General features: G+C 38.5%; 1 protein-coding gene across 2 annotated transcripts in view; it reads left to right on the top strand.

Annotated features, from left to right (window-relative positions):
* The window catches only part of dmrt1 (doublesex and mab-3 related transcription factor 1), a 34,570-nt gene that overhangs the window by 2,620 nt on the left and 5,420 nt on the right, over positions 1-26,530 (top strand). The window contains exons 2-5 of one of the 2 annotated variants that reach the window (XM_042488673.1): positions 1,684-1,907; positions 3,361-3,535; positions 5,752-5,909; positions 13,061-13,232. In XM_042488673.1, the coding sequence (XP_042344607.1) occupies positions 1,689-1,907; positions 3,361-3,535; positions 5,752-5,909; positions 13,061-13,232 (724 nt within the window). In that variant the 5' untranslated portion in view covers positions 1,684-1,688. The remainder of the gene's footprint in view (positions 1-1,683; positions 1,908-3,360; positions 3,536-5,751; positions 5,910-13,060; positions 13,233-26,530) is intronic. The other variant, XM_042488674.1, reaches the window with a different exon arrangement.

Consider the following 26,530-nt stretch of genomic DNA (forward strand, 5'->3'; position numbering starts at 1 on the left):
ATGAAACTGATCCATTGACCTATTGGTGTGACCTCTGGCCACCTCCACCCATCAGATAATTTTCAACTCAGTGGCTCCCTGAAGTGGTGTGAGCCAGTATTGCATAGAATAAATGGCCTGGCTGCATGATACAGTAGTCTGTGCATGCAGGGGAAGAAAATGCTATTTTTTTTTTTTGTTTCCAAATTTTTCCTTTATGTCATTAAATGAATCTTCTTTTCATTTGGTACACTGACCTCGCTGCTGTTTCGCTCTGCAGCCTGTTATACTAATAGAAAGGTTAAGTGTGTTAAATCACATATTCATCACTGTGTTATAATCTATCATTATTACCTCAGAGGCAATTAAACTCAGCAACTCGGCCAATGAAGTGTAGCAGTTATTTATTCAGCGCTGTGTAAACGCCTGCTTTTTAATTGGTAACTTTTCATCCCCTCTCCATTTGGCTGCAGGGATTTTAATTGGGTGCCTTTGTGTTTCACCTCACTTCACTCCCTGCCCATAAATCCACATGGCTGAATGACTGACCAGTGTGGAGGTTAATTCACTTTCAGCTCAGTCAAGCTTAGGAAATTAATAAGAGAGTATTAATTCACCACGTAGCATATCATGACAAAAAGAGCTACACTAAATACTGGATGCTACTCAGATATTACAGCATAACTACAAGCCCAGGGGGGAATGATTATTACGTATAAAATGAGTAGATAAGCTCCTGTAGGTAGAATTATATTCAGTTTAGGGGAACTAACCAGTGTAATTCAGTTAAAGGGATACAGTGAAATGTTACCCAGCCATAAACTCTCATGGGAGGCCCTATGAGATCTAACAGGATCTTTATAGATTTAGTACATCATGAATATCTGAACACACATCACCTCAGACCACACAAAAAAGGGACAACAGATCTATATCTATATCTATATCTATTGCTATATATCTATAGCTTTATATGCCATGCGTGACACATTTGACAGTTGAATGGTACAACTATTTGACTGAGAAGTAATGTAATCAGTTTTGATCAGCAAGATACTGTCAGTTGGTAATTGTGCAAACTGTTGACAACTGTACTTTTATTAATTTACTGGAAGAAATAAGAAATTCAAATCTGTTTTGAACAAGTGTGGTCTGGGGGTTTGCACCTGTTGTTTTGAGAATATTAATTCATATTTGAGAAATGAGCCTCACCAATTGGAAAAAAACAACTGAGCATATATTGATGCTATTATTTTTGTATTTTTTCTTAAGTAAACATTTGAATGCAAGACTTTTACTTCTTGGCTTACAGGCAATTTCAACACTTATTACTTAGTACTTTTCCATCTCTGGAGTTGAGTTGGGTTAAACAGGGAGAAGTTGACATGGAACAATGGGCTTTTTATTAATCATATTTTTTTTTTAAAAAAAAGTGAAATGTGAAGAACAAATGAGGTAGAGAGCAGCAGGAGTGATGCCACTGTCCTGCCAGCTTTCTCCCCCGCTTCCAGCTCGTTTCCTCCCACGAGTCACAGCAGCGGGGTGGGGAGGGACGGTGACCTTATAGCCTCCAGCCCTCCACCAGTCCGGGATTTAAACCAGCCGAGCCTACTGAAACTAACTCAACATAGTGCTTAAAACCGGACTGCACTCGATCCTGTGCAGATTTAGCATTTAACACCAGATTTCTTTTCAAATTTTCAGCAGCCATGAGCAACGACAAGCAGAGCAAGCAGGTGGCGGAGTGTCCCGGACTTCTGTCCCCGTCCAAAGGCCAGAAAGTCCCGAGGATGCCCAAGTGCTCCCGCTGTAGAAACCACGGCTATGTGTCTCCTCTGAAGGGGCACAAGCGTTTTTGCAACTGGAGGGACTGCCAGTGTCCCAAATGTAAACTGATAGCTGAGAGACAGAGAGTCATGGCGGCCCAGGTAAGTCAACCGTTAATTATTGTTTTTTTTACCAATTAGCAGCGCGGCTAACGTTAGCTGGAGCCCAGAGGAAATTAACAAACATGACAATTTGACGAAAATAAAGTGTTTTTGCGGTGTGAAACAGGAAAGATAACATGTAACTGTTTAGAAAACTATTTGTATTTGTGTTTGTATGCTTTTTAACTGCTGTGGTTTAGTTTACTTTTGTTGTAACACATCAAAGCAACCTAAAATGTAAACCAAGCTAGCTAGCTCGTTAGCTTAGTTTTCGCAAAGCTAGTTTACAGATCTTAGGAAAATGTTTGTGTTTTTAGGGATGTTTCATGAATGTGTTGTTACATTTATTGCACAAAGCCAACAGTTTACAAATAAGTTTAAAAAATGAACAGTTAGGCTACATTAAACAAAGTTAAATCTGCAACATTATCTATATTTAGTGGTAATGTAGCTTTGTAGTTTGTAGCTTGAAGTAACATTTTATTTTAAAATCATTTTTGAGTAGGCTAATTGATGGCCATGGTAAAAGATTAAGTAAATACCACTAATTATATATTTATGTATATTTAAATATATTTACCAATGTAAATTTACTGCAACTCAATTGCAAAACAAAGAAATAGTAATCTAAAAAAATAAAACACTGATAACTGAAACAAAGATTTTCCTGTTATGAACATATTCTCCTTAAAATATTATTTGTTAGCTGTTCCTGAAAATATTCCCAGAGCACAGTTTTACATGTTCACGTCTTGTTTTTTCAAATGAAGTGACCCAAACTCAAAATGATTTAATTTACAATGATATAAAAGAGATTAAAAAGAGATAATCCTCCTTTTTGGGGCTTAAAGGTGACCATAAATAGTAAAAATATTTGCTGATACATTTTCAGTTGAGGTGATTAATATTTTTGCTCTACATTATGTGACTTTTGTTGTAAGTAGCTACATACAAGCACCGGGTATTATCTCTGCTTTTGTAGTGTAAGTATATTAAATTAAGTAGTGTTATTTTATAATACAAATTTGCCTCAAAGGGCTTTACAATCTGTGCTGCATAAATGAGAACTTTTTTATTGATCTGTTAGTATTCTGTTACTTATCTAACACATAATATATATCTATTTTTTACATCTGTAACTAACAGTTTTTTAGTTGCAGTGTTGTATTTGTTAGACAGCAACAACATGACAGGTACACGGCTTCAGTTTTATCAGTTTACTACTTTGTTTTGTAAGTAGATTAGAATAAAAAAACATAAGGAATTTTAACACAAAGTCAGCATAGTGGACAAGAAAACCAAGTAAAAATTTTGAAAAGTGAAAAGTAGTCACTTACTGATTATTAGTTTGTAGCATTATATTTGCATTATCAGCAGATATTGAGTCTGTTCCTGGAAAGTCATGAGTAGATAAGGGTAATGTTTCGTTTTCATTTCCTTTCCTCCCCTCTAGGTCGCCCTTAGACGGCAGCAGGCTCAGGAAGTGGAGCTTGGGATTTGTAGTCCGGTGGCTCTGACCGGCCCTGAGGTGATGGTGAAGAATGAAGCTGGAGCCGACTGCTTGTTCTCTGTGGAGAGACGATCCCCGACACCCACCAGTACCTCCACTGCTTCTCTTGCTGCCACAGGTAAAGTGTAAATAAGTGTTTTCACTTAATGTCCTGCCGCTCATGTGTCACATGACTAATGTAGTTATTACAGGTCTTTTTTTTCTAAACAACAGCACTGGTACGTATGCAAAATTTTTTTGGTTACATTCACATTTGTATACAGCACAAAAAAGACATCCATATGGATATCAGCAAAAATCCAGTATTGCATCCTTAGTCTGTACTGTGTTTACAGTGCAAATGCAATATTTTATTGAATCTCAATGTGTCTTCACTTAATTAAACACATTTAATAAGTATACAGTAGCTACATCTCCCACTTCCAAACTCAAATCTTCCAAGTTTACGCTTTCCTCACTCTCCATGTTTACACTCTGTGAAGGCATGTGTGAGGGGAGAGAGAGAGAGGAGGGCATCAGCGCTGTAACCTACGTCACTGCTTTTTGCTGACGACTGAGTGGGAGTTTCCATTTGAAAAACACAGAAAAGAACGCAGATTAACTCGTCTTTTAAAGATTCATTTCCATTTCACGGTGAAAAAGACTGAATTGAGTCATGACTGAAAAAGTCAACACGACAAGAAGTTTTTTTTTTATAGTTAAATACACCCAAAAGAGATATTTTCAGGGGGAGAAAGGAGTAAAACTTAAAGTAGATTTTAGTGGTAGCAGCATGAAAGGGGATTATTGACGTCTTTCTAGGCAGTGGAGCAGAGGCAGACAAAGATTATCATGTTCCCTGTCAACCTGATAGCAAACTTTAGGAGTTGGAATATGACTGAGGTCAAGGCTGCTCGCGTCTTCTGCTTTGCGTTTGTGTGAGAGTGAACTTTGGTGCTCTGGCTTGGCAACAGAGAGCAAAGACTGAGGTGGAAAAAGGAGTCGAGCACTCTGTGTTTCACTGATGACAAGAATCAGATCAGGGACCACAAATGTCATTATCTTTGGCGTCAGTGGTGCACATTGTTTTCATTGTGTGAGAACGAAAGATAAGTGTCTGCCTGAGAAGAATGTGGCCTTGTTGATAACGAAAGAACAACAGATAATGAGTAATGATGATGGTGATGGTGATGATGATGGTCATGTTTGTACAGATTGGGAAACCCACTATTGGCGACTATCAGGCTTTCAAAAGTTAGCCGCAGAGAGGCCGAGCAGAGGAGCACTAACCTGCCGGACGTGCTGGTTGTCACTGAATGAGAGGGACGACTCCAATGGCTGTGTTTTTTAAATTTATTGTAGAAAAGAGTTGCATCAAACATTTCAAAGCAGGTTCCACGGCCGCACAGGTGTTCAAACATAACAAAACAGCGATCAAAGAAAGTGACAAAATATAGCAAAGCAAAATTAGGTCAGCAAAAAATGATGGCTTCTTCTGTCACCCCCTTTCCTCCATTCATTTACAAAACTGACAGCGGTGATATCTGATATCTGTGATATCTAACACCACATGACCCAGTCGCCTGACATGATGAAATAACATTTATAATAATACAATTAGAAAGATTATCTATATTCTATAGATTATACATTCCTGTATTGTGATGTTGTGTTGGGCTGGGTCTGCTAATCAGGCGTCAAAAACAAGTGTCACCTGCAGATGGTGCTGTTGTTAGTAATTTGAGCTCGGGGTGGAATGACTGGAAACATCTGGTGAAGTTCAAGTAATATGTCGTCTGTTCTGATTAAATGGTCCATCAAGAGATCTACTACAATCCTAGATCTGCACGACTAGAGTAGATGTCATCCTTTAAGGTTGTTTTCATTGTTAATTTGTTGTTTTTCAGCATCAGCAAAGACTCGACTGAGAAATTTTTAAAAGGTATCATTTAAAGCAGGGTTCCCATGGATCCTTAAAAAGCCTTAAAAGATACTAAATTTATTCATATAAAAATTAGGCCTTAATTGGTATTAAAATGTCTTAAATCAATCTTTTAAGAGTCTTAAAAATGCTGAGAAATGGGAGGGAGGATTTTATGATTTTTTTTTATGTTGCATTGTAAAATCTTGAAATAAATGGTACCTTTAAAAAAAAATTTAAAAAGAATTTAAAAAATGTTGGAACCCTGTAAATAAAAGATGATTATTTTCTTACAAAGTCAACAAAAACTTGGCAAAAATGCATAAATGTAATCCTCAGATCCCTCTTTCAAATGTAATAATGATCTGAAAATTCATCATACTTTAGCCTCAGAGCTGATCTTTGTCTTTTTTGTTGTCTGTGTGTTTGTACAGGGAGTCGCTCGGCACTGTCCCCCAGCCCGTCAGCCGGTGCCCGGGCTCATACTGATGGCCCGTCTGATCTGCTGCTGGAAACTTCCTATTACAACTTCTACCAGCCCTCCCGCTACCCCGCCTACTACGGCAACCTTTACAACTACCAGCAATACCAGGTGACTAACGAAACACTGTGTTGATCATTGGTAACAGTCAGACTATTTGAAGCCTTTTTAAGGGATCATTTTAGGTATTTCACATGCTGGGCCTGCGTGTTGGTTGCCTGCGATGTGTGTTTAACCTTCCTGATGAGTGTGTTTTCGTGCCACTGCTTTAAACCACTAGGTAAGCACAGTAGTGGACGTGTGTGTGTGTGTGTGTGTGTGTGTGTGTGTGTGTATTTCTATGTGCCTTAATTGCAGTTCATAATCTTGGTTCAAAAGTTCCTGTGGATCCTTTAAAAAGTCTTAAAAGGCATTGAAGTTAATAATATAAAATGTCTTAAATCAGTCAATGTTCTGTGAATCTTTGCAGTATAAAGAATTCTAAGTAAAACGGGTTAATTTAGTAACATCTGTCCTGTCTCAGAGTGGAGCCTCTGCTCTGTGTTTAAAGAGATGGACTGGTCATACAGTAAGTGATGGACTGGTGTTGTGTGTGTGTGTGTGTGTGTGTGTGTGTGTGTGCGTGCGTGCGCGTGTGTGTGTGTGTGTGTGTGTGTGTGTGTGTGTGTGTGTGTGTGTGTGTGTGTGTTGGAGGGGAAACTTCACATTTAAGCTGCTTTATGCCTCAGAAACAGGAGATAAGCTGCTTAGCTATGAATCTCCTCAGCATGAACAAGACTTACTATTGTTACCTTCACCACAGAACTTGTCACAGTAATATGAAACTCACGTCAGTCAGTCAGGAAATCTTTTGGGCAAGTCATCTGCCTTGAAAAATAGGGGTCAAATTTTTTTCTTTCGCGCTAGATAAACAAACATGTTACCTGAAGAGCGCAATAACATGTACTTGTGTTAAACATGTGGGCCTCATCTGCTTCAGAAGTGATAGCTAAGGTGTCCACGAGCAAGGCGCTCACCTCCATACAGTAAAGGATTGTAGATATTGTGTAAATACAGCCTAGTTGCCAAAAGAAACTATTTGCAATTCAGCATACCAACAATGTGTTACATTTGCATGTTTCACACGTATCATATCAACTTTTCTGAAGTGAGGTAGTATATGAGCCGTCTTTGTTAGCAGGAGGTGGAGGGGATAGTGGATGGTGTGACACTTAGGCAAGACGCCTGTCAAGCTGCAGACCAACAGACAGCAACACCAGTTGTCTTTTAGGAGTCCTTTGCTGTGTTTCCATCAGTGTTTGTGTTTCTCAGCAGAATATGAGCCGAGGTATCTGGGTGTTGTTTACTGACACAATGTGGTGTTTCACAGCAGCTTTTTAACCCCAAAAACACAAGTGTATCCCACCAAAAAATGGGAAAATACGCATCACACCCCCCCACCCCCCAAAAAATCCTTGAAATATTAATTAAACAGAGATTATCGGTAACATAAATCAAACATTTAGCATTTCTGCTTGATAAAAAATAAAAATGATCAAAATAGATTCATTTTCCTGTCAGAATTAATAGTATGAAAGTCAAATGTCCTGATAAAGAAAATAACAGAGTACAAAAAGAAAGCAAATTTATTTTAAAAAATAGATGAATTGTTATGATGATGATGTAACTTGTGCATGTGTAGATAACCTTGTGGACATTAGAAGTTATTTTTCTTTGCACCTGCAAGTGATTTATATGAACTTTTTATTTCTTTGTTTTCCTTAGAGATGGATGACAGTGTCTGCTTTAATGCCGGCACTTATGGTATAACGTAGGACACATTGGGGTGATAGCACCTAACATCCCACGCACACACATGCACACACACACGGTCCCACATTCACCCATCTGTATATTCACACTGATTTATGCTTAAATGTATCTCTATTGTGTCAAATGAGATGAGCTTGTGCGTGAAGCAAATTAGATCTATAACTCTCCAGTGATCTCAGATGAGGTGGTTTTGTTTTTTATGAACAACATTTGTCCACCATTGCACCCCCCTCTCCACCCGCCTCCCGTTCCCCCAATAGCAACATCTAGTTTTGGGGTCACTGCCTCCGCTAACCTGGCAGCGCACAGCAGAGCCTGAATTGCAAAGGTTAATGGTATTGTCTGTCGGCAGAGGAACAAACCGCTATGCCTCAGCGCTCGAAGGAGAAAGTGAGCACATTAATGCTAATCAGTTAGCACTCTTTAGCATAATTTAGCCATCTTCCTTTGTGATTTATGATATTTTTAGTGAAGTTGTCAGGTTGAGAGGGCTACGTGCTACGGTTATTCAAATTCAGGGACTACTTGTTTTTTAAATATTTGCATGAAGAACTGATTATTTGAAGATTCAGTGGTGCCACAAGCACACAGTTGCACAATTGGTAACTCAAGAATGATGAAATATTTCTTTAAAAATAAAACAAAAGCAGTTATTTCTAGTTTTTTGTTACCTGAATAAGAATTGCTATTTATCAAAAGCTCTCCTCTTGTGTCTCCTGTCTCCTTTACCTGTCCTAAACCTCTACAATTTAATGGGCTATACTCGTATTTTAGCAGTGGAAGTGATTATCCTTGAGTTACTCAGTTTTAGATTTTGTCTCCATATTTGCTGTTGAAGCACTTATCGCTGCAGCCTTTCTGCACTATGCAGAGAGCTGTGACATTTTTCTCATAGACTTTCTGTGCATGGAGTCAGTTTATGAAGGTGAAGTTTATTTTCTCCATCATAACATCTGGTGAAAGTGTACTTAACATCTTTTTAAGAATTATATAATTGTAACTATTTTAATCATTTAATTTTCAGAGATTTTAGTTGTGTTGCTCTAGAAGAGCCTCATGCCTGTTTCATTCAAGTGCTGTCTCTGATACACAGCTTATAGACAAGTGTCATAATAGATGTCTATTTATGTAAATATATTACAGCTATAGTTACCCATTTTACTCATGGATGTATTAAGAGACCTGGATACAGCATTTTTGGATGGTCCCGACTCAATCCAAAGTTGCTCAGTGGTGCATGGAGCCAAAAATGCTATATTTCCGTTGTATGAAATTACCTGGATAGTCTGCATTATTGAGTCCATAGAACAAGTGCACAAGAGCGACTGAGTGAAGCAGAGCGGCTAATTCTCACTGGCCGAACGGCTAAACTTTCGTTTTAGCGCTCTGATAACTTGCATGGTGATAGAATGACTCATCTCGACTTTCAAAACGTTATCGGACCAGATGGATCAAATCCTGATAATGAAAACATTACGTGATTGAATTAAAAACATATTTGATCCAAATAATATTCCACGCGCAGTACAACACTAAACTGACTTTTTTTTTTTTTTACCAGTTATTTGATATTTTGCAATTACATGGTTTGCAGAAGATTCAGTTAGGTAATTTATTTTCCTCTACCAACATTTTTGAAATGTGTAAATGTCATTGAATTAAAATACAGTCTTCCTTTAAATCATCACCAATTAAGCTTATCTTAACAGTAAAGGTTATCATAATATAGTGATCTGTAGAGATTTTGAGCACTTCCCACTGCTAAATCGAACCCCACAAGGGAAACACTGTGGTCTTTATCAGTGTCAGGCCATCTTCCTCCTCTCCTGTGCACTCAGTGGTGCTTGGCTGTCATGCAGGTAGATGATGATAATATAAGGGTGGTGTAGAGCTTCCAGACAGGAGATGGTGCCAGATAAGAAGACAGGCCCTCTCAGGGAGGTAAGGAGGCCCTCCCAGGAGTTTGCAAGTTAGCCAGTGAGTTTGGAGAAAGGACTGAGGATGTGTGGCAAGCCAGTTGCAGTACATATCTATCAAATTGTTTTTTCTCTCTGCCATGAAAATGCATTAAGAAGCAAGTTCTGAGGATTTCAGGTCATTTGTGATTCTGACAGGGAGCGTTACTTGTGAAGAACGCCTCACTGAGTTTATCTCAGTGGAGAAACTAGAACTAAATTCCTAAATATGCTGATATGCTTTCAGATTCGCTGTGTCTGCTTTACCCTCTTACGCTGTTGACTCTCTGTGTAACAGTAGAACAAAATTTATGGTTCACCTTGGTTGTGGGGTCACTGTTCAGTATGATTTTGGTACAGTGAGGGAAACATAAAACTGAATTCCCTTTTCATTTATTTTTGAAACCCACTAAACAGTGACTTGTGGTGGCACTCAATCAGCTGTTTATGGTCGAGAAGTAATCTAAAAGAAAACAAAAGGCAATATGTCTATGTGCACACACAAACTAACATTACTGTGGAGTTCAAGCACTGAAACGATGTAATGTTTGAATCCCATATTCTCTTAATCTCACTGAGTATTGTATCTTTGAAGAGATGAACACTCCCAGGGTACCAATTATCGGATCGACCTTTGGCTGCTTGAATACACAAGGTAAAGTCTTAGCAATAGACTTGCGTTCCGAGTTTTTTTTGCACTCCTTTCTATTGTTTCCGATTGAGACACGCAGCAGGCGCACTCATAAAACACGCCGACGGCGTTGCGATGTGCATCAACTTCTGGAACTCAGCAGCACGCACTGCATGTCATGTGATGTGATGATAAACAACCAATCACAGCCTGCAAATACCTTTTCTTTCTTTTGTAAATATCAGTCCCTATGGACAAAGATTATTTATGAAACTGTGCTTCAATGCTTGTGTGTATGGAGATAGTTTTCATTTCAAATTTCAGGCTATGAATGGTCGGGGGAGATCAACGGGTAGTCTGTCATGTCATGAATTTGTGAGTCTGTAATCGGCTGCTTGCGCACAGTGACAGTTGTAACAGACAAAAATATTATGTTGTTGAACCCGGCATTACAGCAAAGCACACCTGTCGTAACCTTAACATGGAATTACTGGTAAAATAAGTTAAATGTAAATTTCGTTTAGTTTAAATCCACAAACTGGAGTTAAAAAATAACATTCACCACCGCTAGTTTACATGGATCAAAGGAAATAAATTGTTTGTATTGTATTGTATTGTAGTTTCACATTGACAGTTTAAGCAGGTCACTCTTTGTGGATCTGCCTGTGACCGCTGGTTGTAGACCTTTTCTGTAAGCAACGCACAACGAAACTTGCCTTTTTCTGTAAGCAACTTTCACTAAAACAGTTTTGTTTGGTGCTGTATGTGTCCTGCAAACCGTAAGCTTAGTGCACTTCCACACTCCAGTCCAATCTCTATTGTATTTTTCACGGCCTAATACAAGAGCTGAGTGTAGCTTAAATAACAGTTTATAAAGCTGTCGGAGAATTGATGGTGTGGACAATACGGGTGACATATTACAGGCTGACAGAAATCAAATTCCATAAAAGTGAAATTGAAAACCCTTCGTGAGGCGGCCTTGCTGCTGAGTAGACAGCTCGTTTTAAAGTTTTCAGAGGACTGGAGAAAGCCAGCGCTTCGTGTTGCAGCCCATTTTTAGAACAAGCCACGGACGTGTGAATTCAAACATCTCCAATTCTTCTCCCTATATATTATTTTATCACCATATTTCAACCTGGCACATTATGTTGTTAAGGTGTTGCCTGTGAATATCTGATGGCTGATTTGGAGGATTTTACAGACAAACATGTGAATTGGGTCATAGAACAATGGTTTTTATATTGTATGTGAAAAAAAAAACAAATGTAGAAAAGGAAAAACAATCAGAGATTATAAATAAACTGGGGTTGTTGAGACTAGAATATATGGGATAATATCATACAGATAATGTAAAAAAAAGGTTTAAGTACCTCTATGGGGGTTTTCATGTGGTTTGTTTATGAAAGAAATTAGGAAGAATTAAACAGTATTTCACTCAAGTCCTGATTTGCTGCTGAAAAAAATAGTTTCAAGGACATAGTAACATATACAGTCAGAAATCCAGTGCAGGAGTTGTAACTTGTATCGTTTCATTGGTGATAAAATGTAGCCTCTTTAACAAACAGTGAATGACTGGAAGCAAAGACATTTTTAAGCCTCTATGTGCAACATTTTTACTCTAGCATTAGTCACTCATCTTGATCAGCTGTTCTCCTTGAAATGCCATCAGAGCAAAAATAACATCCCCAAGCCACCACAGATATTAGAGAAGTGTTGCCAAACCAGCTGATTTTATTTATTTATTTTTTTACTTTCCTCTGTGACACCATCATCACCTCATGTGACACCAAATTACACAGACCACCAGCAAATGATTAAACAGCAACTTTCCATCAGTATTTTGAGCAGATGGAGAGAATTTGGCATGAACTCGGACAAGGATTATATTATATAATTATATTTTGGAGCTGAAACAATTAGATGATTTACAAATAGTAAATACAAACAGTCAGCTATCTCTATAATCAAATGAAGGTTATTTTTAAACAAACATTCTCTACTTTCAGTTTCACAGATGCAAATATGTCGTGTTAATACTGAATTTAATATATTTTGGATTACTTTTGCGGTTCTGGCGCTCTACCAGTGGCAGCCAGCAAAAGTTACTCTTTGTCGTTATTTATTTTTGTTAATATTCTTCTTTATTTTTTGTCTTAAGCTAAGTTGTGTGTTCAGTTAGGTAGTTTTTGTAGTTATGTACGCTGTTGAGTCTGTATGGTTGGTCACAACGATGTTACTTTAGGCTTCAGGAAATCATGATAGGCATTTTCATCTTTTCTTAAGATTTGATATTCTTAGAAATTACATGGCTCTGACTTTAGGGTGTCCCACTGGTTATGGAAAAAATGGACAATTAAAAAAAAAATTGGGGTGATAAGGGGATGGAACTTAGACCTAGCCTAAAAAATACAACTGGAATTAAACCACAACAGTAATTTCTGATGAAGTTGTGTGAGTTAATTCATAATTTAATCATTTCCATGGTGTTTTACTCATGCTATCCACCACTCTTGATTGTGCAAATAAATGTGTTGTATAAAAACAGTCGTTTTATAATTGGGTAGCCCCGCATTTACGGTTCATATTGTATTTTGGGCTGGTCGTGAAAAAAGTTAGAACCCTAAATTGATTGACGAAAAGAAGAAAATAAATGTAGTTATTGCAGCCCTATTTAAGTTTCAGTTTCAGAATACCCAAATATAGAATTACCAAAAAATCTGTGGTGTATTTAAGAACGTCTTGGTCCTGGCATCTTTTGGATGTGCGATTTCCAGGAAAGTGATAATATGAAATACGGCATATTAAGACCTCTCCTGTTTGTATTAATTCGTCTGTTTTTTTTGTTGTTGTTGTCTTGATTGAAGCAGATGCCTCATGATGGTCGCCTGTCTAACCACAACGTGCCCTCTCAGTACCGCGTGCATTCCTACTACCCAGCAGCCACCTACCTGACTCAGGGCCTGGGCACCAGCGCCTGTGTGCCGCCCCTCTTCAGCCTGGATGACAACAACAACTGCTCTGAGACCATGGCAGCCTGTGAGTGACACACACACACACACACACACGAACAAACTCACACTTACACTTCTCAGGCCCCATAAAGTTTTACCCTGACTTTATCAACAGTGTGGTTAAGTACATTCGAGGGAGGATCGCACTAAAGTCAAGAGTGCCATAAACTTTATAAGATGAAATTAGTTTAAAGTGAAGCTTTTTTACTTTTATTATACTTACTTTTTACTTTACTTCAAATACACAACTGTGTATGTGATGCGATCTGACTCAAATTCATTTGTTGCATCAAATTTCAAACTGAGTTTTCATGAAAAGGCTAAAAATTTACAAAGTTAGCTGTCTATATTATCTTTCCTGTTAAAATGATTACAGACATCAAATTTATGCTTAGCTATTCAGTGTTACCCAATTTTCATTTATAGTTTTTCCTGAAAATTAAAAACACGCCTTTTGTCAATAATTTGCAGCCGTCACAGGAATCAACTTTTAAACAAAACTGTCAAAGACTTGACGGTGCAGCTCTGTTTCTTTTCGTCGTGTTTAACGATGAAGTAGATCTGATCTCTGATTTCTGGCACTCTATACGCCACCAGTGTCAGATGGGAATCTCAGCTGAGCATGGCTGCCTGGATTTTCTGCCTTTCTCAGTACCTGTGAATGTGGGTAAATCAGATCATGCGAATTGCTTAAAAGTATTTGTGGAACTTTGTAAGGAATGCATGAAAGTGCACGATGAGAGTGAGATAATGCAGATACTCATACTGGGCTGATTGACATGTCTGTTCATGAACATTACTGGGTATTGCAAACCTTTTGTTTCATGCATGTCAGGATGGATAAAAAGGCTTTAAGAGGCAGTTCTGTGAGACACTTTTTCTCTCAATCTTTGTTGCATTTAGAGGCCTAGAGTATTTTGCGAGCACAGATTGCAAACAGTCTTGTCCTGTTTGGAATTTGCTTTGATAAGTGAGTCAAACAGTTAGTGAGATGTTGATTGTCTGAACGAAAGTTGTGACGAAAGTTTATGCTCGCATTAACTGCCCTCACTTTGTTTATTCCAGCGTAAATGAACCAACATTAAGGCCTATTTCTTTGACTTTTGGACAGTCTGGGGTTGTTATACTGATGTTGCTCTGGTGCACTATTTATGTGTGATTAAAGTTTAAGATTACAGTTTGCCCTTTCTGCATTTTCCACTTTGACAGTGTGATGTTTCTAGATATTTTAAGAAAACTGTAAGACATTCTGCGATTGTTGTAATTTTTTTGATTGGCTAATTTACAGAGTGCCCTTGCATATACAACGCACTGCTTGTTCATGAACTTGAAGGTCATTTAGATTGAAATGCTGTAGATGAATATATTAGCACCAACCAAGACAGTATACTGCTTTTTTCTCTCTTTGGTGTATTACCCTTTCACACACAGTATTTTGCAGTTATGAGAAGTCTTAATTGTGCAACATCAAGCTTTACATTTTCTTGTAATTAACCAACTCTGTCTGGTGTTACCCTGGTTTGTCTTGACAGGACTGTGATTGATAGATGACAAGTCCTGTTGGTTATTACATATAAAATGTCTCTTTATTTTCTCTAATGTCAAGAATGGAATGGGAGTAAATAAACCTAAATGGTTTAGTAAAACTAATCATCATCTTTAATGATGGTGGGAAAACTTAGAATTAGAAAAAAAAGTTTTTATTTGAAATCTTACCTCCCAGAATAACGCTTGACTAGAACAAAAAGGTAATTTGTTGATTTTTTAAACACCAGTGGTATTGTATATTATTACTCATTTATAAAGGACATGGGGGAAGAGCGTCATTAGCACAACATCAACATCCTTCTTACAGTTAAATAGACTGCTGACACCACCAGCATCATCCTAAAGACCCCCCCATCTCCCCTTTGTACCTGTATTTGTTTATGACTTTCACCTGTCCGTTTCCTGTGAGGGTCCCACGTCAGCCTCCTGCAGTGAATCTCCATGCTCCAATACGAAAGAACAACACTCTCACCGGGTGGTCCCACATTTGGTGTTGACTCTTAACACCAGAGAAATAAACCATCTGAATTGGTGGTTTTTGCAACCATTTTTTCTTGCTTGTGACTCCTTGCTCGCAAATAATATCTACTTGCAACACCTCATCACAGGTTGTATAATCTTCTGTATTTTTTAATCAAAGTAAAATCAAAGATGCTGCCTGTATTGTGATGAACAAAACCAGGTCTTCATAACAACACTAGTGAGTGACCAACACTTAATGTTATTCAGGTTTTTCCAAGTGTTACCATCTTCAGTTTTCGGCAAGTATTGTTCCCATAATCAAAGCTGATGCATATATTACATAACAGGGCAGTAAGAGTCTTTTGAGCATCTAAAATAAACTGTCTCATTTTGAAGATGTTGTCTCCTTCTAGATCACATCAAAATTTTAGACCAAAATAAATCTCACATTTGACACATAAAAGTTTCTCCTTTTGAATTTGCGTTTAATACAGAATTGATACACTGAGGGAAACATTGTGAGTAAAGCAACTTAAGTATGGATTCAGTTTGTACTGTATCAAATTTAATCTTGCTTGTTTTCAACGTATGGATTCTGGCTTATCCCGACAACCATACTTATACTTATAGGAAATTGAGATGTAATACCAGATATACACTTGTTGCAGAAGTGAGGCAAAGCACACCGATTTTCAGTCTAGCACTGCCCACTTTCATGTTAAACAGCTAAACTGCTCACGCTCGACGTGCAGCAGCACTGAGCGCCGCAGCCAACAAATGATCTTTAGCAATAGTTTTGGCATCTTGACTATTTTTCTGTGTCCCATGAGTGAATTTGGCAAAAAACTAATCTTCTATTATAAATGATACAAATAGCATTATATACAATATGATACAGAAGATCTGATTCTTGAAAATGATAAAACATGCATCCCATGCATACTTGTTCCACGTATTTGTCAGTCGTGTCTAACAGAGAGTGAGACACATGAGCACACACACATCCTGTGCTGTGGCATCTGCCGGCATCATCACTGATTTTTGGGCCACTTCTGTGTCCTTTGTGAAGATGGAACATTGATTCCATTTTTACCGTGTTGGTTTTATTTATATGTGTAGCTGCGGCAGAGAGAGTAATTTCTTACTTTAGCAGTGACATCATAGTGTTTAACAGCCAGTCACAGTGCTTGATGCACAAAGAAGAAGACGATTTTATAGGTTTTTTTTAACCAAAGATGTTAAAAAATGAGCAGATTCATTCTAGATAAGAAAAAGACTAAACTTTCAAACACGGTAGAGAAAAGTAGAAACATTTTTGCAGTCGAAATATGGGTTAGCTTCAGGGTGCCATTCCATAAAACAATTTTGACTTAAGGAGGTTTGTTGGAGCCTTGTGTTGTCAAAGATTCAAAACATTTGGTGCCCAAGTTGTTGTGTGTGAAGGATTTTTGAGGCTGCTCCTCTCACTTGTCTGTGCAGTTGTTTGTGTGCATATTCTGACCAATGTCCTTGATATTGTTCCAGGGCTGATTCATATCTTATCAGCTGAGTTTAAATCACTCTGCAGGGTTATAAGCATCTTGTTCTTGTAAGCATTTGATATTGAACTTTTTATCTCACATAATGTGGCTGGAAAAAGGTACAGTAGCTTTTCTATTTTAGTATCTTATCTATCTTAGATATTACAGTCTGAATTACTGTATTTCATGATATTTTTAGCTGCTCTTATCTGGAGTGACATGGAGCTTTATTTTGAGGTGGAGTGTAAACAAGTCCTAAACAAATACACCCCTACTATTACGACATTTATTGTCCATCTCGCTCCCTTCTTCTTCATCTTTATACATCCATGGCCTTTTCCCGTCCTGTACACAAGCACACCAGTCCGAGTCACACAGGTCTGTGTATGGACATTGGATTTTTTTTTCACTGCACACACACAGAATGGACAGCTAGTGGACCGTTGGGGTGATTTTCATTGAAGTTGACAAAAAAATTAATATATGCGGGGTTGCCACAGTCATTAGAGTCATGGGATTTTCCAATCAGATTTTTTAGACATTGAAGGTTTTAGTCATTGAAGGTTTTGGAATAATCATTGAATTTTGTTGTGTCATGCCATTGTTTCTTTTGTGGATAACTTTCTAAGTGACTTAACTTCATGGTATTTTTTCTGTAGCTATCAAACAAAACATGGCTTTAATAAGCATCAGTGTGTAACATTTTGTTTATCATCACGCTTGTTTCTTCATTTTCTCACCGGCTTTTGTCTCTCTCTTCACGTACACCAGAAAAGTTGCAGAATAAATCACCAAAAACAGCTTAAGTAAGTTCAACTAATATACAGAGTATTGGCCTGGTTGTTGATTTAATTTGCCTTAGTGCATCAAAATTCAGCCACATCTCCTTATAATCCTTGAATTGTTTCGCTTTGACCGAACATGTTGTGAACCTTCAGATCGTCCATGAGGAGGAAATAGTTGTGAGCTGTGAGCCTACCTGCCCTCCCCTTCTACCTGGCTGCCAAACAGCACCCCGTCAGATTTATCTCCCTCCCAGGATAGGGCTAATCAGTTGGCCAAATACAGAGATCCAAATAACCTTCAGGAGTGCCACGCTGTCCTTTCCCCTCCTCGCCTCCGCCTCCTCCTCTTCCCCCCGCCCTCTCCGCCCTCCCCCTCCGCAGGCCCCGCTGTCTCCGCAAAATTGCCTTCTGGAGTTAGTGAGCGGGAACAGTTAAGATTTACAAACAATGATGAAGCTTGTCATGCGTCTTTCTCCATCCGTCACGGCGGGCCGGGCGGAGCTGTGGGTAGAGCCGTCCTGGTGTTCTTCATAAAAGCCAGCTCTCTGTGAAATACGCCCCCGGCCGGCCTGTTTACTGCCCCGCGCTCGTCAGCAGCCCCGCCGCCGTAAATCGCAGAGCGGGAGGTGACAGCGCAGTCCATCAAACTCCCACCCCACCTCGCTGCCCTCCCAACATCTCACCTCACACTGCAACCCTCCTCCTCCTCTTCCTCCTCTCCTCTCCCGTCCATATATACACACACAGAGACACACACACTGTTTCTCCACAAACACCCGCCCCGCTTCCACACAAGGAGCCTCAGATGAGCTGCCCCAATAGAGTTATGGCTGTTTCAGTCCTACAGGAGACAGCTTCAAGCCGAGTCTGTCGGTGTTTATGTTCTTTTTTTGTCCTTGTCTAGACTTTTTTTTTTTTTTTTTTCAAAATTCAAAACTACTCAAAGTTTGTCAGCACAGCAACTTTCCTTACTTTTTGTAGAAAACAAGATTTATACTAATGTCAGACCTCAAAATCGAGCGCTGCTGTGCTGGCTATACGTTTGTCTGTTTTGTTATATTGGTGTCAGCATGGAGCGTACAGTCATTTAAATGCAAATCAGATTGTTGAGGTATTGCAGATGTTAATCCTGCTAATCGATAGACCTGTGTGAGCCCATTAAGTTAGAAATCCATTACTATCTTTCTAGATGATATTCTATTGATTTTTCTTGCTTCAATCTATACTGTACTGTACACCAAAGTGAGTTACTGCGTATAAAGTCTGTCGTTTCAGGTTCTCCGCCTCCTCTGAAAAAAAAAGTGGTAAAAAAAAACGACAGAGAGATTGGCCTCAGTAAGTTTCTTTGTTTCGTGTGTAAAATGGGATTTACCTGCTTTCAGATCAGATTACTTCTCACCCACACACTCTTTCACACACACATAAGCAGTTAAGAAAGTCGCTTCAGAAACACACACACACACACACACACACACAGTCAAGGCCACACTCATTCTGTAGATGTCAAAAAGGCCTCTCACTCTTTTGGATTTATTAAACCCGAAACAAATCGGTACTTCTAACCCAAGAGGTGACCTTTTCAAAGGAAGTGCTGTTTCATGTCATGTAGCAGCAAGAGTTCATTTGCTTTGGTCACTGACATGCTGAGAACATCACTCACCTCAGCGCACGTACTCTGTGTTGTTTCACTACCTGAGGAGAGCAAAATATAGAAAAAGACTGTTAGTTTGTAATGGCTTTTTTGATAAACAACACTATCAAGTTTTTTAGTTGTAGTACTTCAAGTATCCCATTAAATCTTGGTTTGTCAGCAGATGTTTAACCCTTTGAAACTTGAGCAAAGTGGTTTGATTTCTTTCAAAGACATGGGGAGAAGAAAATGAGCAACTTAACAACACATGGCCCAAAAATTAGTCAGAAATTATTTAAAAGTTACATAGAAATTACCTAAAACAAAGCAAAAAAAAAGTAAAAAATAAAACAAAGAAGAACATGACCCCACCCCGCCCCCCAAAAAAGAAATCCTGAAAACTGGAAGAAAAAAAATCCTTGTCGTTGTCCCTGAACACTCCTCTGAGGCTGAAAAATTACGACAATATGCAAGTGCCAAAAACTGCACTTCATCGAATGGCCACTTGAGGCTGGTTCCAAAACAGAGTCAGTCCCCATAGACCCCCATGGTAAAATGCCCAACTTTGCAGCAGAAATAAACATGTTTACAGCCTGACACAGGAAACAGTCATGGCCTGTATGGCTAATTTCAACATCCATGAGAGCTGTACAGGGGGTGAATTTTTTATGACTCACCTGTTTACATTTTAATAAGGCTTAAAGTTGCACATAGGTGAGGCTGCTTGAGTGACATGCTGTTTGCAAGATGTTGCAACAGTCTGTAAGTCAAATCCAACCCTCATTAATCCTCAGCTCCACTCTCTGGTCAAAATATGGTCACTTCTGGCTCTAAAAAACCAACATGGCAACTACTAAAATGCTGAACTCAGTCCACCAAAAAATGGGTGATGTCACGGTAGCAAATGCCATTACATATACAGTCTATGGTTTTCCTCTTACCTTCGCTTTTTTTGCTATTTTCTCTCTCTTCCTCCATTTTACGATTCTGTGCCATCAAATCACGCCACCTGTCAACGGTGTAAGTGGATTGTGGGACAGTAATAATTGTCCTTGCATAACTCAGTGCACTTTATATAGTTATATGGATTAAACAAAACGATGGCTTTCAGTTATTCCACTGCATAGTTTCTCAAGGAATTGCTTCAGTTGTAAATGTTTTTGCTTAGTGTTGATGTTTGACAGGAAATAGAAAATGCACAAAGAAAATGCGCATGGGAAATGCTTTTGTGCCCTAAAGCATAGAAAATCCCCCTTTAAATATGAGGTTTATAAAATTATTCATATTATATTTAGATTTAAAACTGTGGATAAACAGATGACACAGTTTTAGCTTTTAGTACTTCATATCACCTTATCTTATATCAAATTAAAAATGCTGCTGTTGTAGTTTTAAAGGAATGATGTTGCTTCCTTTCAAACTCTCAGGCTACATATATGAGAATAGCCCTTCTAAAAACAAAAAAAGTCTTTCCTTTGTGTCTTAAAAAAAAAAAAAGTGCATTAATATGATAACATTGTGAAAATGATCTTTTACTCGCATCCACAAAAACAACTGAAAGCTGTGTAGTATTCATGCCAGGCCAGTAGTTGTTAGTGTAACTTTGTAATGACACAACATAGAAGAACACCACACACCTGCGCATAAAGGCGTTCTTCTTCTTCTATGAGAAGACGATGGCGAATGCACGCATGAGAACCGACAGTTTTGTCTGGATGGACGATTAAGCGGAACTGTTACTTAGAGTGACGCTGGATTATAAAGCCACTCAGTAGTCCGCCATTGGTGTGCTGTCCTCCTACTCAAGCAAGGCTATTGAAACGTAATGCGTGAAGTGCGGCTGTGACGTTACTTTTCTCACAGGGTCTGCACATTGCCAGTTTACACAGTGACAGAAGGGGTGGCGTTGTCAAAAAATTTGTCTGGAACCTGGTTTCAAAAGTGTGTTTTCAGGAACCCAAAACGCAAACCACAACAAAAGTTAACAAGTTAACAACTTAACATTTCATGCAAGAACCGTTGCCGTGTAAACGGCCCCTTAGAGATCTTTCTGTTTGGCTTATAAACCTCAGAAAATATTCCAATGTAATGCAATGCAGTTTTTCAGAAAATAACTTGAGGTAATGACTAGATTCAATCTGTGAGTAAGCGCCAGCAGCAGAGAGCGTGTCCCTGCTGGGAACCCGTCAGGCTCCATAGGGCCTCATCCAATGTGCAGCAGATTGAATGTCCCTCTCTGGGTTAGAGTGGAAAAGTCCTGTGTGGCCTGTCAGATTGTCTTCCCCACCCTGCTGTGCTGCTAAGTGCCCTGATAGCCTCCGGGGCCTGTGGATGGGCTAAATACCAGTGTAATTGTCTGCTCAGGGCACAAGCACTGTTGTAATGTGTTGTACAACACAACCATTAACACGGGCCTGGGGCTGTAGAGACATTAAATGGCCAGGGCTGTGTAGTTTATGTCCTCGTCCCCTCACTCTCTATTTCTCTCTCTCACTTACACACACTCTCACACTGTCCAGCTTTGAGGTACTTGATTGGAAATGAAGCGTGATTCTCCTGACTCTTTTTTTAAATCATGTGCTGTTTTTGTGCAGCAATATACACTGATCAAAGGTTAATGTGAGTTATTTCAGCCTGTGTATGCAAATGTTGGTATGAGTACATAGTGATTATTTCTTAAGTCATCTTATATTTTGAGAGCTTTACTTTAAAAATGTATATTTTCAATTGTACTAGCTTATCTTACTTCTTCAGGTTGATTTATAGTTGTGAGCTTTTATACTTGTGCAGTCGTGAGTCTGTGTCGCTCTGCAGCTACACCCCTATAATGCTAGATGGCGGTGTGGTTTCTATACTACTGTGTCAGGTTTCTGCAAAGGGCTGATTGATTCAAAACAAACCTAAAATGCACAAAACATGTCTTTATAGTAACAGTATTTAACCCAAATACAAAATTTAGCTCCACTATAATTCCAAAGATTAACAGAATTTATTTGCTTGACACGTTCCTCTTAAATACAATATGCTAACAAGGTTAGCATAAGCTTATGACATTTTACATTTCATAAATTAGCCTCGCAGCTAGCTGAGTTTTCCTCCACTCATACAGAGCCAGAAACATAGAAAACATTTAACAGATGTAACATTTTATAATTCAGCTCAGCATTATAATTAACAGACTTAACTGACAAATCAGTTGTCTTATAATTCATACGTTTTACCCACATACACCAATTTGCTAAAGTTGGTAGCATAAGCCTATGACATTATAGGTTGCATAAATTAGCCTAGTGGCTAGCGGACATTCCTCTACGAATATCATGCTAGAATAAATCGCACACAACATTTAAAATGCTGTTCTGTGGGGGCTTGATTCCCCATAAAATTAAATAATAATAACAATAATAATAATAATGCATTTTAACCCTCAAAGCACTCAATGACACCTTACAAGATAGAAAAAAAAAAACAAGCAGCAATGCATCCATAGATCATAATTCAATAATTCAACAATTCAGTAGTTTACAGTAATAAGTGTATAAGATAACTTGACACCATAACCACAATTGTAAAAACTAGTTATAAAATCATAATCATAACAAATCTTGGTGTGACCTTGGTGTGTCTTTTTTGTCTTGCTTTCTTCTTCACAATAAAAGGTAAAAAGAAATTTAGAAAAATAAAATCTTGGTGTGTCTCGATTAGTTCAATAAAATTATTTTCAGCTTACAAAAATAAACAGTAGACTTGCATTGCATCAATGTGTAGTTACATTTCTAAGGAGATGCATGTCAGGCTGCAAACGTATAAATTAGTCTAAAAGTATAAATCACACTTTACTCTTCAGACGCTATAATCCAGCTGTGAGTAAGAAAAATTGATTAAAATGTTAAAATTTAGGTTGCCCTTAAATGTTACTTTACTATCACAATATAGCATTTAACATATATTGTGATTTACAGATGACAATATGCATTTATCTAATCTTAAAAAGATTAATGTTAAAGAAAAGGCCAGTGCTCTTTCTAATAAAGATGCAGTGTGCACTAATGATCCAGCAAATAACACACAACATTTCTAATTCGTAATTGCTATTATGGGATTATACAGTAATATGTGTTTTGTGTGCAGATTTAGACAAATATCTGTCAAAATCAATGTAACTGTTCTATTTCTAAAATTTGATAACAGTATCAGCACAAATTTACTTAATAGGGTGTGTATCTAAATATAATTTGAATATAAAATATTTCAATCTACACATAAAGTGGACGCTGTTTGAACGCTGAACAAAACAAACTTGGTTAGTTACGGTGCTTTCCTACCTAATCATGCTCTTGTAGTCGCTTTCCTTGCGTTGTTGTTTTGAGCGGCGGCGGCGACTCAGCGTGGATTGACAAATGGTGTTGCCATGGCAGCTCTCTGAAACAGCTGAACGACTTGGATAAACACATATGGCAGCTTTAGCACCCGCGGGAGGCGTCCTTCTTTCCATAGCAATATATTTCACTCTTCCTGTGTCCTTTACTTTGGCATTTTTCCTACCCTGTCGACTCACAATGAATCTCTTTTTTAAAACGTAATGATAGAAAAGTCCCGCAAATATTGATCGGGCCACCTCGACTCATTATTGCATATCCATAACTTTTCGACGGATCACGTCAAAGATAGACTGACAGGCCATTTTGTGAGTTGATGGGGCACAGTAGCCGAAATGGAGATTTAGCATAGGGACAAGGGTTGTGTCACGCCTCTCCGGCAGTCATCTTCATCTGGGACAGATTGGTTAACAATGCAGGAGCAAAGGTTCCTCTCTGCTTAATTAGCCTTTGACCCCGACACTGATGCCTTCTGTCAGTCTGCGTCGGCCCTCCGCTCTCCTCAGCTCCATAGCAAACTAATAATGAGCCTTTAAGTGTTTTCTGACTCCGGTAATGGCTGCATAACAGACTGCATCTCTTTAAACAACTGTCTCAACAGCTTCTCATTTGTGAAATGAAAGACTGAGAAATATGTAGAAGATTTAACTTTCACACACAATGAAAATGAGCAGTCTTTATTCATGACGATGCAAAAGCTATTATTTGACTCTTTATTTAGTTCTCTGATTAAGGTGTTTGATGTGGCTTGAAATTAGTCGTAGCTCAGGCTTCACTGCCGGGCTTACTGTAAGAGCAGTGGTCACAGTTCAGTGTTGGCATTTGTGGCATTAGCTTCAACGGCAGCAGCAATATTTCAGAACCCTTAACTCGTAAAAGAAAAACAAATTTGTTTGGTTTTAGTGAAACCTCAGTGGATCATACTGAGGGAGGTTTTTGTCTGAAGAAATGTTACTTTACACAACTAAGTTGAACAGATGACTGGATTTTGGTGTTGACATTAATGGTCTGTGGTGACTCCCCGACTGAGCATCTAGCACCATCATTAAGTCAACACTTCAGTTATGTAGTGTTTTGTTTAAACTTTCTTAAACTTAAAAAATGTTGTTTTTAGTGAGTCATTGCTGTGTTTCCAGCGGCCTTTCAGCCCCCAAAAGTGTGTGTTTTAATTTTAGCGACACTTTGTTGTTTTTCTAATGTATAAATGCATACAGTCTCTTCTCAAAATAAACGTAGAATGTAGATAAATAACTTTTGTTTTCAGGTTTACTTCATAAAGTTTAGGTAACAAAAGCAAGTGGTTAACTTTAGAAAAAAGCATCGTGGTTTGGTTAAAATAAGTACCTTTGTAATGCAATGTATCATAACTTGTCATGCGTCACTAGCATAGTATGCTACACATTCTAGCACACTGTGTTTTAAAACAGCTATCTTGACTTATGGTTTAATTCGGGAAACTAACAGTGAGCTCCCAGGTGTGTCTGGAGTTAATTTGAGCCATCGCAATCGTGATAAAGGTTGCCTCTTTATGTTTGTGTCTGTATCCGAGGGTCACTGACCAAACATCGGTATCTCACGGGTTTTTGGTAAAACCATTTGAAATGGAGAAGACAGGGTGACGCTTGAAAATATTTCTTTCTGGTAGATGTCTTAGTTAATTTAATTAACCTATGAGAGGAGAAATGTGTTTGAAACAACTGATCCTTTCATCATGCTTTGACTTCATGTTATCAGACACTGGTTACATCATATAAGACTTGCAGAATTAGGAGTCATTTAAAGGAAAAAGCTCGGATATGAGCAGTGACTTGAAACTGAGGGTGAAGGTCTGCGGTGTGAACATCAGCTGAGTGGCATGAGCCTCCACTGTTCACTGCTCAGTATTTAAAGCCTGCCTGTCTGCTCTTTGACTGAGTTTTCTGGGCCATTAAGTCCTGCTGCTGGTCTGATGATGAGGCCAGACACCCATATCATTTCCAGAGAGGAGAGCGTCCATCTCTACATGGCTCGTCCTCAGTTGGACACCCGTGGGGCCCTTTCAAACTGGCCAGGGACGATTTGTTATTATATTTTTTTTAGACACACCTCGTATCATTTTAATGGGAGCCATTTAATCCCAGGCCAACCTTGTCATGTGACAGGCAACTCTTCATTCTGAAGATTGAATTTTTTGTTCCTGCGATGATAGCCTTCACTAAGTGCTCTTGTCCCTGGACAGCACTGATAAATTCACACAGGTGATTGTTTTGGTTTTTTTTTTTTTTTTGGGTGGTGTTGTGTTTTTAGTAACTTGCAGGTTGTGCATTGATTTCATCACACTGAGCAGATTTTAGGCTGTAAGACGCAGTTGAAAGCTCGTAAATGGAACTTGAGTTAAGATTATTTTGTCAAACTTTGAAACCTGATATCACATTGTGTTCAATGTCTCTATTTAATGTAGTTTAACTACAAAAATGTGCAACTCGCTGTACAGCAAGTGTAAACGTAATAAACGTGTTAATCCCATTAACATAGTATTATTAAACTTATTCTTTGTAAGTCACTAATTAAGAAAAAACAATGTTTCACGCACTATGTAGCCAAAGGTTTATCTTTTTTCTTTTTCTAGATGTATGTTTTTGTTACATTCTGGATTAAGAGTACGCTTACAGGCCATTAAAGTAATGAGAGTTATGAGCAACTAGTAGAAAAATGATTATCACTGCAAATTTTTATCTTGATTACTTTTTAATATTATTTGAAACTAAGCTATATTTGCAGTTGCTCCTCCAGATTGTTCAGTAACTCTCATCACCAACAGTTTAATGCAGTATTGTGTGTGTGCACGCCCGTGTGTGTGAGTGTTTATTTAAGTGTTATCTACCCCTATGACCCTTGTGTACGGTGGATGAGTGTAGAGTATGAAACCCACAGAGAGAGAGAGAGCTTATCCCCTTTGCATCAGACTGAATTACCATCTCCTCTCACATCTGGGCTTTTGTTCCTGTCTTTGGCAGCAG

This window comes from Plectropomus leopardus, chromosome 6 (assembly GCF_008729295.1).
Source record: "Plectropomus leopardus isolate mb chromosome 6, YSFRI_Pleo_2.0, whole genome shotgun sequence".
NCBI lineage: Eukaryota > Metazoa > Chordata > Actinopteri > Perciformes > Serranidae > Plectropomus > Plectropomus leopardus.